Here is a 15,494-nt window from a genome sequence, read left to right as displayed (position 1 = left end):
CCTCTTGAAATGATATCATGACATCATACTGATGACATCAAGCTCTCAATAAACTGGTGGCTGGTAGTTGCCTTTTATTGTCAAAGAGGACCAAAATGACATCACTATGTTGGAGTCAGGGTACAATGTCCACATCTGACTTTGAAATATCAGACCAATACAAGCCCTGAAGGCTCTACCACAGGTTGGGCACAAATTGTCCGTGCGAACATTGACAGTGGAGATGTCTCTAAATTTGGGCATCTCCTGTTTCTTTTTGAACTTTGCTTGTAGAGCCCAGTGCCTTCTTTGATACAGGACTGCCATGATGGCTAGTCCTTTGCCAGTGTCTCCCATGTCACTCCCTTAAGTCCAGAATTCTTCAGAGACCTTGTGTCACTTCTTCTGTCCTCCATGTGAGCACTTGCCTTGTGTCAGTTCTCCATAAAAGAGTCTTTTAGGCAAATGTATGTTTGTCAAACAACATGACCAGCCCATCAGAGTTTCACTCTGCAGTAGAGTTTGAATACTTGGCAGTTTAGCTTGAGAAAGAAACTCAGCGTTCAGTACCTTATCTCGCCAGGTGATCTTCATAATCTTCCTAAGGCAATTCAAATGGAAGTGATTCACTTTCCCGGCATGGCACTGACATACAGTCCAGGTTTCACAAGCATACAACAAGATCAGCACAAGATCTTTATAGACTTCCAGTTGGGTAAGCAGTCTAATAGCTCTTCTCTCCCATACTTAGCTTCAGAGTTTCCTAAACACTAAACTAGCTTTGGCAATATGTGAGTCAACCTCATCATGTGTGTGTACTTCCCTGGAAAGTATACTTCTAAGGTAAATGAACTTAAGCACAGCATTCAATATTTATACATTTGCTGTAACTGATAGTTCCAAGTATGGATGGTTCCAGGTCCTGGATGGTGGAAAGCCTATGTTTTCTTGGTGGTGTTAGGCCAAAATGAACACAGGTTGCAGAGGATCAATACATATTCTGTTGCATCTCAGCCTTAGTGGCTGCATTGAGTGCACAATCACCTACAAACAGAAAGTCACACACCAACTCTCCCTCCACTTTAGGCTTTGTCTGTAGCCTTTTCAAGTTAAATAATTGACCATCAGTGTGGTAGCTGGCCCAGATGCTATTTTCATCCTTGTTGAAGGCATCTGACAACATTTGCTGAAGAACAACATCCTGAATGACACTTTTTAAAAGAGTTCAACCTAATAATTCACATAGGAAACCAAATGAATGAAGAATACCTGCTGTGCAGATTATTGAGCTGGTCCATCAGCAGGTGTGCCCTGGACAGCCTCAGAACTGGACAGGAATGAGAGAGGGACTGAACTGCATTTCTGAAATTGCATTGTGTTTTCAATGACCCCAAGCTTCTCTCTGACATGAAAGTTCACCTCTTTAAAATTAGCATCCTTCTGGTAATGCTACATGGCTGCAAACCTTGGGATATCACAACATCCCAAGAATCAAATTCTCAAGCCACCCAAAAAGCCTAAATATGCTGCCTCATGGACAAGGAAGCACATGAAAACTGACATCAAAGTGCTGAATCCCTGGAAAAAGCAGTGGATCCCAAAGCCATAGAGACAGAGCATTTTCCATCCTTTCAACCCGGTAATGCTGAGAGCCCTGAAGAAGACTGCTTTCCCCACCCCACACCCTTTCACAGCCCTGGTGCAGAACTGATGGGGGAGCACAAACAAGAGTCACGCCTGGCGGTGCTGGGATCCAGGTCATTGGGCACAGCACCTCAGCTGATGATGAGATCTCAGAGCCAGTGAAGTCCTGGAGGAGATGGAAGACAATTAACACAACATCAGCTTCCCCTTCTAGTTGCTTTGGAGAGGAAGCCAGGCACACTGGATACACAGGTGGCCTTGGCCCCAGGAAGATCTGGGTTCAAGTTCTACCTTTGACCCATATTGGCTGTGTGATATGGGGCAGGTCACATAACCTCTTAGTCTTCTAGGTAACCTTAAGGAAGAACTTAGAAGTTGCAAAGAACATGCTGACCTCCATAGAGGGAGTTTCTTCACTTGGAAGTTCCCTATGCTAATGAAATAACAGTCCCGTCCCTGTCCCTGTCCAGATCTGATTGCTTTAAAGGCTTCATGTGAGTTATATGTGTCTGCATAAGGCCCTTGGGCTTAGTAGCTTTGAAAGCTCCCATCTTTTCAACCCACATTAAATTCCTCCATTTCCTGACCCCATGACCTGATTTGATTCCTAAACCCTTTGTTGGGTTAACATTTCTTCAGTCTGAAGGGAAACTCTTCCTAATGTCTCACTGGACCGGAAACTTCTAATTATTTCAGACCACAATGCTTCTACTTGTGCCTAACTACCACTGGATTTTGAGCTTTTAAGTAGAGATGGGTATCTACTTACGCAATATCTCTAAGTGTGGAATAAATTTGAAAGTAAACATTAAAACTTTAAATTTTATTTTGATAAGTAACTTGAAACCTTAATCTTACTGAAAAGCAAACTAAGAAAATGATGTTAGTTTGACTTAGTGTAAGCTTTTATAATTTTATTATCTTTTATATGATTTCCAGTGATTTGCCTTTTTGACAATATGAAATCTGTTTGCTGTCTACATGCAGTCAGACTATTGCCATCTTACAGCAAAGAATGGATTTTGTGAAAAAAGACCAAGAAGAAACATCACCATCATATACCACAGCTTCTTTAGCCATTCCCTAATTGATGGGCATTCCTTTGATTTCCAATTCTTAGCCACCACAAAAAGAGATGCTATAAGTGTGTTTGTACAAATAGGTCTTTTTTCTCTTTTTGGGGATGTCTTCAGGATCTAAGCCTAGCAGTGGTATTACTAGATCAGAGGGTATGCACAGTTCTATAGCCTTTGAGCATAGTTCCAGATTGATTAGATCTTTTCACAACCCCACCAACAGTGGATTCGCATTTTTTTCCCCATATCTCCTCCAACATTCAATATTTTCCTTTTTTGTTATATTTGCCACTCTGATAGGTATGAAGTGATACCTCAGAGTTGTTTTAATTTGCATTTCTCTGATCAATAGTGATCTAGAGCATTTTTCATATGATTGTAGATATATTAAGTGATGATTAAAATGGCCTTTCCACAATTCTCATCCTTCTTTACCTCTCTGCAGTATTATTCTCAGATTTATTTGTCCAGCCCTAACCTCTCTGTTGACCTCCACTGTTGCATTTTACAAATCCCTATTAGACATCTCAAACTTGATGTCCCATAAACATCTTAAACTCTACTGAATCACAACTGAACTCAATATATTCTACCTTGAACCCTTACCTCTTTCTATTACTGTAAAATGTATCTTTCCATCCTTCCAGTTACCCAAACTGGCAACCTAGGTGTCCTCTTCCTACCCCTCCCCTGCATCTAATCAGTTGTCAAGTCCCCATAATTCCTACCTTTGTAACATCTCTGTTCTGTTCTCTGACATTGTCACCATCTTGGTGCAGGTCATCATCACCTCATGCCTGAACTATTGCAATAGCCTCCTGGTTGATCTCTCTGCCTCAGGTCTTTCCCCACTCAGTTGTTGAACAGACCTCCCTTAAACACAGATCTGACCATTCACTCTGCTATTCAATAAACTCCAGTAACTTCCTATTACCTCCAAGATCAAACATAAAAACTTTGTTTGGCTTTTAAATCCTTCATAACATGGCCCCTTTCCAGCCTTCTTAAACCTTATTCCCTTCCCTGTGCTCTATAATCCAATGGCATTGGCCTCTTTGCTGTTTTCATACAAGTTCCTCCATCTCCCAGCTCCAGGCATCTTCTTGGGCTCTCTCTCATTCCTGGAACTTCCTCCCTCCTCATCTCCACCTCCTGGTTTCTCCATCTTCCTTCAAGTCTCAAGTCTCACCTTAAGTCCTACCTTCTGGAAAAACAACAGCAGCAGCAGCCACCTTTCCATTTCTCTTTAATCTTATGTCTTCCTTCCTTCCTTTGTACATGGTTTTTTTTTCATGCATCTCCCCCATTAGACTGTAAGTTCCTTGACAGCAGGGGTTTTAGGGATTTTGTTGTTGTTGTTTGTGTTTTGTTTTGCCTTTCCTGGCACATAACAGATATTTCATAAGCACTTGTTGACTAACGGTTGGCTTACTGACTATAATAATTTGCTCTGGAAGTTTAACCACGTTAATTGACACAGAAAGAACATCAAAGAAGCCTGTAAAGTACCTTCAATCAATATATCAATATACTTACCATTATTCATCATTTCTTCAATGGGAATAAGACTTCCAGACCCACTAGAAGTAAAAAAAATCCCTAAGACAATTTGGGAGGTGTCTGTATAGAGTCAAACTAACAACAATTTTGGTACAGCCTTGAATGAAAAAAGTTCCATCAGTAAAAACTACTTTTCTCTCATCATGAGAACTCCAGTTTTTGTATTACATCTTCTCAATGTTCTTTCAACTTGAAGAAGCCTAAAGTGAATTGTAAAAGAGTCAGAGACAACTCCTCTACCTGCCAAATCCCTCTGAAGGCCTTTAGTTGATTTTTATTCTCCTCCTCCTCCTCTTCATCCGGCTGTTTTACTATAAAATTGTCATTTCAAAGAACAACCCCTGCCCTCAAGGAATTTACAGTCTAAAGGGGGAGACAATACACAAAAGGAGGCTGAAAAGGGAGAGGAGAGAAAAGAAAGGTTCCCAATGGAGACAAGAGAGTCCAGTCCAAAAGGGAGCAACTGGGGAAAATCAAGAGAAGGCAAAGGGTCCTGAGGGCACCAAAAATGTTCTCCTCGAACAACAAGGGAAAGTGACAGAAGATCAAAAGGCTGTTTAGCTTTAGTGTCACTTTTGACTTGCATTTTCTTACTTAAATCACAAACACGCCCATCTCTGCATCTCCAGTTACCAGACTAGGGATTTTTTTCAACAACAATGCATCTGTCTCCAGCATCAAAAAATGTCACTGTCACAAGATCAAGGGATTGGCCATTTCTATACTGATTATAAAGGATTTTATTTAACAAATACACAAGTCTAAAGAGTGTCTGTCCAATAGATATTCAGTAAGAAGAAGGAAAAGTGTTTGCAGACCACTTAAGTGGTAGAAATCGGGGCAAATTATGACTGTGGAACTATTCCAACAATACTTGAAATGCTTGTTCTGAAACAGATGACTGCTGCCACCTTGAAAAATGAGCATATCCATTGACATTCATGCTTTATGCCTTTTGGAAGGCTCCTGAAAAGAAAAAAGAAAAATCCTTACAGATAAATACTTAATCTAGAGAGTCAAAGAGTCTGTGTTCAAACAGAATTATTTGCTCTCTGGCTATCCTAAAAGATAGTGGCTTATGGCATTTCATAATGAAGAGATTTTGTTCCTTGAAGCATACTTGTTTTCAGTCGAACTCTTTATAATATACCCAAATACTTAGCCAGGTAAAGAGTAAAGGGAATGAGTGTCAAGCCTATGCATTTTTTTGTGTCTGCCAGTATGAATTAAAAGTTTAAGTGTCTACGCCAAGTGCTAATTTTAGCTTTCATCCATTAACCATTCTCTCTAAATGGTCTTTTCATCACTGTTGATAACTTTCTATTTCATGTACTGTCTCTCTTAGTTTTGTAGGCCAGCATTTTCTACATTGATTAAAAATAGAATTACAGGCCAACTTGTTATAGGTAACAAGTGCTATAGAGGACCAAAGAAAAAGAAGAGCACTAGAAATGGAGACTTTGGGAAGAGTTAAGATGAGCTGGGGAGCCTTGGAGAAGAGGAGTGAAAGGCAGGGATCCTAGGCTGGGAGAGAAGGAACAGCAAAGTCTTTAGATTTCCTTTTATGCCAAGGATGCACAAACAAAGAACACATTCCCAACTGTGACAGCCTGTATCACCAACATGCCATGTCACAATTCACTGTAATATGTCTCACATTGGTTGTGGAATAGTAATAGCTTCTTTATATCCTGATAGGGATTTTTAAATGTTTTAATTAAAAATGTTTACCTTTAGGGTATTATATGTGAATAATAAGAGATGAATGACCTTCTAAGTTTCTTGCATTTAATTTATGTCAAAGCAACAGAAGGTACTAAAAACTTTAATGAAGATGATTTTTAAAATGAACATACCCAGAACTTGTGTATCCAGGTGAGCATTTTCACCTTCAAAGCCATCAGTCACCTTGCAAGGTTATCTATCCAGTGATGCTGAGATTGCTTAAAACTTTTTAGATCTCTTATACCTTACATCACATCTTTTGAAGAGGCTTAATGGTGAAAGCAATGAATCTAACCATTTCACCACAACTATGGGTAACTCGCCCATAGTCTCTTGACCCTTCAAAGCTTCTACATAATAAGCTTGATAGATGTCTTGACTTTATGAAATAAATTCTGCATGAACAATGATATTGATTTCAAAGAAATATATGAATAGTCTTCACTCACAAATCTGATAAGCTCATTTTCTTGGATCCCAAGAACACTGAAGCTTTCAGCTGTAGACTGATACTTTGTTTGCAGGCAACTGAAAACCAGAACATCATACTTTGTTATTGATTAATGTTTTCTTCAAAAAAAATTATTCTATCCAATTTTCTTGAAAGATCAGAACAAATGTGCCTTCATTATCCAAATTATATAACAAAACTGTAGTGAGATTTTTTCATGTTCCTTTTCCTCCAAAATATGTCTTTTTACTTAAGTTTAATTCTGCAGCCATTATTCTGAGAGTCATCAATTAGAGCAAATCAGATCTCTCCTGTGTGCCTTGCCTCACAGAAAGGCATTTCCCACATTGTTACCTGGATCAGTCAAGAAATCTCGCTCTTGGCATTACTTTTTCCCCATAAGCTTTTTAAATGCATCCCAAGGAGGTCATGTCAGCCTTCTGAATGCTGTATTCCTCTTCTGTAAAATGGGGTGAAGAGTCCTTTAGTAGCTTTCTCACAGAGTTGTTGCCAGCCTCACTTGGAATACTGAGTATAAAGTGCTTAGCACACTTTAAAGTCCCAGGCAAATGTCAGGGAGAGGGGTGGTTATTGTTGTTATTTTAGGTTTACCTTCGCAAGAAATTTGATAGAGTTTTTCTGTGTGAAAGGGTCACCAGTGTTCACTCTGATACTACAGTGACACGCATGCCTATTCACTTCGCTGCAGGAGTGAACAATATTGGCCTACTCTGAAGCCCAACTGCTGCATATAGAAATGGGTCCTTGCTGGAGACCAGCCTTCCCCCACGCAGATAGGTTATTCCTTTATGATCACAGACAATGTTCAGGACACAGCCAGACTTCTCCATCAGACAGTGCCTTCTCATTGGCTTAAAGATAAGTGCTCATTTTCATACCCGAGATGGAAGAAATAGAAATCTTAATGCTTTAGCAACAAAGCAATAGTGTGGTAGAAAATTGGGCAGTGGTCAAAAAGAAATGGGATAGGCCCTCCTGGGTCTTCTGTTTGTTTTTCGTGTTTCGTTTGCTCAAACTGTTGCATCAACAGTGAAAGCAATAAAATAAAGCCTTAATAACTCAGGAGGCTGATAGAGTTCTTTCACAATACAGAACTGATATTTAAATAAACATCTATTAAATATGTACTACATATACACACAACTATGTATATCTGCATACACACAATTGGAAGCATGAGAGAAGATACAAATTTTAGGTACAAATACAGTCAGAAACAAATAAGACTTTGCCTCTATTTTCAAGGACCCTCATGGATTAGTCGTCAAGATATGACATTTCTATGACTTTCTTTCCAGGCAATTGAATAATTGTCTAACAGGGGTTATTTACTCACATTGGAGCAATAGTCTTGACTCCTAGGAATGTAGTCATTTTCAGTCAAATAGAAACAAACCCCATAAAGCAGGTGATCTCATGAGGTTGTTCCCAGTCCTATTATTGTACAATTGTATGAATCTGTGATCCTTAACATGAATTAAATTGACTTTTTTAAACCTAAATAGAAAATTGACACTTGTTTGGACATTATGCTATTCAGTCTATGATTTTTTTATATATTTTCACCTTTCTCCCCATTCCTGAAGCTATTGTACTTGCTTTGGAATAAAAATTAAGGAAGGTCCACATGATGTATACAATGAGATAAACAGGAAAACATCAATCAAACATATTTGCTTTTGTTCTACATAATATTTAACTGAACCAAGTTGTGTTGGTGTTGTTCAGACACAAACTATAAATCTGTCATCTTAATTATTCTGGGTCATGTTTAAATGAATTCTTTGTTGTTACAACATGACAATATTTTCAGTCGATTCTTCAAATACCATTATTCTCTATGACTACACTTGCCTTTAAAAGATGTAACCAGATTCTTCACATTTTTATTTAGCATGTGCTATTTGCACAATCCCGTTCTAGGGGTTGGAGGTACAGAGACCAAATCTAAATCACCCTTTGCCCTGAAGGAGCTTAATTTTCCAAAGAGGAAATGCAAAATGCATGCAACTAAATGAATTTCAGAAGAAAGGGAAGATGGGAGGTTGAACATGAGCTCCTTGAGGGCAGGGATGGGTTGTGCCTTTTTTTTTGTAACCCCAGCATTTAGCACAGAGCCTGTAATTGATGCAGTAAGGATTTAATAAATGCTTAGTGACTGGCTGGTGTCATGGAGGAGGAGATACTACCTTAGTTCCCATCCTTGACACAAGATAATGATTCTAAGAGGCAGGGGAAGAGGAAGAAGAGTTGGTAGTGTCACCTCCTCATTCTATAAGATCTTTTACATATACAGCTGTCCCTTGAAAGACCTTTATGTATAAAACCCCACAGACTGTATATACACATATGCATATCTGTGTGTAGAGAGGGAGAGAAGAATGAAAAGAGGGAGAGGGGGGGAAGAGGAGGAAAAGGAGGAGAGAGGAGGATAGGGAGACAGACAGACAGAGACGGAGAACAAGATGGGTACAATTAGCTACATCCAATTTGAACACTTGGAGGATATGACTTTGTCAATGTGGGGATGCTGGATCATAACCCTTCTCAATTAAATAAATGATAGAAAGTTGCTATGACCTAAAATTTCATTACCTTGTAGCCAACCTGGTGATGAATCTCTGTTAACTGAGCACGTTTCCAAATAGGAAAAACACTTGAATAAGATGACATAGAAATATTTCCTCCTTAAGATAATACAATAATTAAGAATCATATTTACCCAAACAAGACTATAATTTTCCTGTGATGTGTTAGAAAAGTGGATAAAGTTTTATCCAAGACTTTTGCTTCAGTAAAGGGGAATTAAAGTTATGATTTATTATATCTTTTATTAATACCAATATTTCATTTAGATTTCATTTCTTTGATGACCCTGTCTGTGGTATCTGGGTTGTAGGTCCTGTTCCCAGTGGTAAAAATCCCATCCGATCCATAGCTTCACAATCTGTCCATGCTTTCTCATCTTTGGGGATTCTTATCCATTTGTGGACAAGTCTATGATTCCACCTGTAGAGTGAACTCCCAGGGAAGAAGCTATATACCCAAAGTAATAACTATAGTTATAGTTATCACTATAATTAACACTTCTATCATGCTTACTATGTACCAGACACAATGCTAAGTGCCTTACAACTATCTCATTTCATTCTCACAACAACCCTGGGAGGGAGGTGCTGTTATGAGGCCCATTATACAGATGAGGAAACTGAGGTACACAGAGGTTAAGTGACTTGCTTAGGGTCACACAGCCAGTAAGTATCTGAGGCTGGATTTGAATTCAGGTCTGACCTAGGAGTTAAGTGACTTACCCAGGGGCATACAGCCAGTATTTGTCAGAAATGGAACTTGATTTGAACCTATGTTCTTGACCCCAAGGTCACATCTCTAGCCAATATACCTTGCCACGTTTCCAATATTCTCTTGATCCTATCCTCCTATAAAGCCTTCAACCAAGGTGCTAAAGAGGCTCTAAGTCTTCTAACAATTTCAATTGTAAAATTCCAAATCTATTGGGAAAAAATGCTGGACTTAGACTCAGGCAACCTGAATTCAAATTCCACTTTTTATGAGCTATGGGTCATGACTATGGGCTAATCAGTTAGAGTCTTAGTTTCCTGATCTGTTTTTTTTTTTTTTAATGAGAATGATGCATTTGCTACCTGCCTCAGAAATTGTGAGAAAAAACTTCCAAACTGAAGTATTATAGAAACATGAGGACTTTGGGTCATTTTAAAATGTACTTTGTAATTTGATTGGTATGGGGTAGTAGGAGTCTTTGTACTTTTATTTTCAGTTGTGCACTCTTATGAGCAAAAAGCTTTTGAGAATATCACTTCCCCAAAGTATAAATTACATGAATGTACTACTGAAAATAGAAGTTTTAAAAAGATGAAATCATAGGTGATCCTAGAGTCACTAGGAAGCCACTGGAGTTTGTTGGATATAGGTCTGACATGATCAAATCTCAGTCTTGGGAAAATCATTTCGGCCACTATATAGAGAATGGGTTGAAGAAAGGACAAACTTCAGACGGGAAGATAAATTAGAAAGCTATTGCAATAATAAACTGAACAGTAATTATGGTCTGAACTAGGGTAATCAGTGTGAGTAGAGACCTGGAAGAGAGATGTAGGGGCAGAAATGGCAAGATTTGGCAACTGATTGGTCCTATGGAGTGATGGAGAGGAAGGAACCCCTCATGATACTGAGATGATTGTGAATCTAGGGAATAGTGGTTCCCTCAGCATTCACAGGGAATTTGGGAAGAGAAGAAAGAGGATGGAATGAATTTGCCATTTGTCCAAACCAATCCACACATGCTCATCTTCTGCTAATCCCTCAGTACCACCCAAAATGAAAAGGAGGCTGCAGAGAACTCTTACAAGCTCCTGCCCTCCTAGGACTGCCTGCTACAAGCAAAAGGGAGTTGAGGGTGAAAAGCATCAGCATACCTGTGGGCTAGTGGGAGAATCTCTCCAATGGCAGCTGCTACTGTGCTAGTAATGAGGCTATAACTGCCCTGAGATGGCCAGGCTTGGCTAGAGGGGAGGTTGGGAGCTTACATTGCAGAGGGTAGAAGAACAGAGGGGGAGAATTGGGGGATAAGACAATGTCATGGTGGAGAGAAGCTCCACAGTTGGCTATAGCAGGAAGAGTCCAATGTGACCTTTCTCATCCCCCGGTTGATTGATTACTGCCCTTTGGACTCAAACCCCAGCCTTTCCCAGGCTCCCCCAGACCAACACACCCATCCACACTCACCCACAATGAAGGGAACTCCTAGTGTGGAAATTCTCTCCACTGATGCAGATCTCCAAATAAATGTAACTTAGGCTCTAAAAGTTACCCAGGTCACTAAGAAGTTAAGGGACTGCCCAATGGGAGTCTGTAGGTGTCAGAGGCAGAATTGGAATCCAAGTTTTCCTAACTCCAAGGCCATCCCTCTATTACCCCTCTCCCCACCCATCCTGTGTGTCTCTAGAATATGAATTACCCTTAATTACTGAACAGTTGCTGTTCATTTTAGGTTGCAGGAGTCAGGCCCTGAGAGGGCAGTAAGAAGAGGCTTTGGCATCCTGAGACTTCAGGATGAGTCTCATTCATGTGGGCCATCAGATAGCTACGGGTATGTGGGACCTCGTTTTCCTCCAGGACTCGATTTTCCATCAGCCCGTGTAAGGCAGAGCCTCGCTCTTGGGGCATTCCCTTTCCTGGTTCTGGCCCAAAGCACCATGTTGATCGAATGCTTTCGCTTCCGGTCTTCTTCCTCTGGCTGTGACTGACTGCAGTCACCTGTTCGAGGTGCCTGGTGCCCAGACTGACAGCTGCTTCTCCCCACAGGCAGGCAGCCACATCCAGACACTGATGGGCTCTCAGAGCCTCCAGCATCGGAGTCGGGAGCAGCAGCAGTACGAGGGCAATGTCAACAAGGTGACCATCCAGCAGTTTCAGTCGCCATTGCCCATTCAGATCCCCTCCTCCCAAGCCTCCCGAGGGCCTCAGCCTGGACGGTGCTTAATTCAAACTAAAGGGCAACGGAGTATGGATGGATACCCAGAGCAGGTGAGCCGCCCTTGTCCCGACACCCTTGAGAACCGCCCCCACACCCAGGGTTTTCCTTCTCCTTCCTGACCCCCAGGTGAAAGCTGGTAAAAGTTAGGTCCATGGTGTCACTTTGGGGCTGATGATGGCTGCTGTGAGGTAGCACATTACCCTGGGAGGAGAGTTTGGCTTAGCACTTGGTTGGGAATCCCAGCTCTAATTCTCCCTGGTTGGGTTACCACGGCAAGTCGCCTCAACTCCCCAAGCAAGGCTTCATAGCCCACTACACAGAGGGAGAAACTGAGGACATGGGGAGGTAGCACAGCCTAGAGGGCAGGGGTCTGTTATGTTCATTAGCATGTTGTGTGTGTCTAATACACACCAAGAGAGGCAGCGTGGCCTAACAGAGCCCTGCATTTGGAGGACGGAAGGCCTGAGAGCCCTGGGTTCAAATCCCACCTCAAATGTTGACTCGTTATAGGGCCCTGGGGAGGTGACTGACCTTAAGATTCATTCAGCAGCTGCAGAGGGCTCCCCTCTGAGTCCTCAGGGATTGCAGGCTGCATTGGGGAAGATGAAAGCCCATGAATCCATGTATGTGTATCTGTACATTCTCACTTGCTTCAATGCCAATGCTTGAGAACTGGGAATGCCGACAGTGTTGGCACTCCTGAGGTGAAGATTGCAGCCCGTCCACACCTTCTGTCTGGGGTGATTTGTACCCTTATGTTCTCATCCAAATCCCATAGAGGCTCTACCTGCCCATGATGACAAAGGCCTCAAGTCCTCCAATCTCCCATGGGTACTGGGGTAGTGCTTCTCCCTGCCCCCTTACTTTAAATGAGCAATCCGCCTTCTCTTCAGATTGGACACAAGTGTACAGACGTGTATATCACACTAATGTGCAATACAGTGCATGCATTAGCATGCACATGTGCCTGTATACACACGTGTGTGCACGTGTGTTGCTATGCTACATGCATTTATGCATGTGTGTACAAATCTAGACACCCCCCCCTTTCCCAGCACTTGCTTTGTCAATTGCAACCCTCCCCTCTCCCAAGGTTAGGCACTATTTACCAGAGCACCTGGAGATTCCAATAGCTGGAAATGTAAAACAAATAATGTTTCCTTATTTTAGCTGGTAAAAATGGGGGGGGGGGATGATCACTATGGGCTATGAATATTCAGAAACCCCACAGAATAATTAAAAGGATAAGTTCTCTTTAACTCTGCCCCTTCCATTACTCAAAATACAGTAAGACAAAATGGACCAAAACAATCTTTCTTGTTTTAGGACCAGAACCCTGAACAGGATTATCTTCATTTCTGGATGAAAAATCAAGGAATCAAAATGTATTATTCTAATAAAAATTAATATGTCCCACTTCATAATTTAGTCTTATTCCTATTAACATTAGTCAAGTTTTCATGGACTTTATTAACCATGATATTTCTTTGACATCAAAGTTTTTCTGCTTCATTGTTACTTGACCAGAATTTCACTTATCTTCCCACCACATTTTTTAAGCATGTCAGACACAATTATGAAGCACACTGACATATCAAAATATTTGTTATTTGGTTCCTATCTATTTTAAACATCATGCTGGATGACCTCATAGAAACAATGACTTTTGTCTTCTGGACCTTTAGAATATAAGAGGCCAGTAATCCCGTTTTTTTCCTTAGGGAATCTGTACAGATATTCAACTTTGTGCCCGTGCATCACCGATGTGCACAGCTTTAGAATGCCTCCATAGTCCTCCCAGCCATCCAGGTTCAGAGCGTCAGAATCATCATGGAGTCTTCACTCTACATATCAGATAAATTGCCAAGTGTTGTCCATTCTACGTCACATCTGTCCCCTTCCTTCCACCCACGTGGCCAGCACCCTGGGTCAAGCCCTCATGGCCTCTTCCCTAGAGAAGGACAGTAGCCTCCTCACTGGTCTTCCTGCCTCTGGTCACTGCCCTTTCCAATGGATCTCCTATCATATTGCCAAGATTGAGAAAGATCAGGTCTGTCCCCCCTGCTCGAGACTAGGAGCGCCTTCCTTATTCCTTGAGGATCAAGTACTAGCATCTTTGTTCAGCATTTAAAGCCCTTTACAACCAACTACAACCCACCTTCCCATGCTTATGATACATTAGTCCCCTTCACAGTGAGGTCTAGCTGGCCTAGTTGGTGTTCCTTGTACTTGACCCTCCATTTCTGATCCCAAGCCCCAGGGCTGGAGCTGGTGTCCTCTTCACCTCCCCCTTCAAATCCCACTTTCCTTCGAAGCTCAGCCTAAAAGCCACCTTTTGCTCCTGGATATTTACTTTGTATTTCTGCTATATTTACTCCTCAAGGAAATTCAAGTGCTCTTGACTTATCTCCTTCCCTTTGTATTCAGCCTTTTGACATTCTCCGGGAGGCAGAGGAAGCTGAACTAAAAGTGGTTCCTTCGCCTCTCTTTTGTCCCTTATCGCTGGTCCTGTTACCCGCCCCCCCCATCAGCTTTCTCATCCCTTCCTCCATCCTCATCTTTTCTTCAATTTAGCTCCTCTTTAAAGTCTTTTTGTCATTCTCAGCCTCCTTTGCAGGTCTGTGTGATGCATTTATAATGATAACCCATGACCTGCCCCGGATTCTGTCTCGTACACCTGTCTTGTTAAAGTTTACATCCCTTGGTGTGCTTCACGTACAACCTGCCGGTTTTTCCTTTTCTCTCCCCAAATCACTTGTTTCTCCTTCCCTTTCCTTTGGAGACAGGTCACCCCTTTGGAGGCATCCCAGGAAATTCACTCCCCAGGATCAAATAAAGAGACATGAGAACTGAAAGACAAGGACGGCAAACAGAAGAAAGTAGGAAGAGAGAGAAGTTATAGTGAAATTTCCCCAAACAATTAATTCCTAGTCTCTTACTGCTGTGAGTCAGTTGAAAGCTGGTTACTACTTTAAGGCCAATGGCATAATGGTTCACCTGAAAAACATTCCCATCATTCTGGTTCTTATTTTACATAATTTATAATGCCTTTGAAAAGTCTCTCCTCACTAAGATTCAATCTGTTTGAACTGTCCTAGTGGATAGAGTGCCATACTCACAGAAGTCAAGATTCGGGTTCAAATCCCGTTTCCTACCATGAGTCAGTAGTCTAACGTTAGCTTCAGTTTCTTTAACTTTAAAATGAGAATAATCATAGTTAATCGCACTTTCACCAGAAAGTCCTTAGCATCCAATGAGATAATTTGAAAACCTTAAAGTACTATATAAATATTAGATATTGTTAGCTAGGCCTTTGAAAAAATTCCCTGTACTTTGTAAATGCAGTTTTGAATATTTCTAAATGCTTTCCACTGAAAACTCAGATCCCTAGAAATGGCATGGGAAACAAAGAAGAATTTATAAGAAGACATAGAGAAGGTATTAACAAGAAGAAACATATTTTTAGGAGTTTTTAAGCATTTAAAGGAAGAAAATAGTTAGTATGTTCAGCTTTTACCCAGAA

General features: G+C 41.1%; 1 protein-coding gene across 1 annotated transcript in view; it reads left to right on the top strand.

Annotated features, from left to right (window-relative positions):
* LRRC7 (leucine rich repeat containing 7) overlaps positions 1–15,494 on the top strand; it is a 574,557-nt gene that overhangs the window by 519,315 nt on the left and 39,748 nt on the right. The window contains 1 exon segment of the mRNA XM_044002921.1: positions 11,800–12,021. Coding sequence (XP_043858856.1) covers positions 11,800–12,021 — 222 coding nt within the window.

Source organism: Dromiciops gliroides, chromosome 4 (assembly GCF_019393635.1).
Source record: "Dromiciops gliroides isolate mDroGli1 chromosome 4, mDroGli1.pri, whole genome shotgun sequence".
NCBI lineage: Eukaryota > Metazoa > Chordata > Mammalia > Microbiotheria > Microbiotheriidae > Dromiciops > Dromiciops gliroides.
The sequence above is the reverse complement of the archived record's forward strand: the minus strand, read 5'-3'. Positions and strand labels throughout refer to the sequence as shown.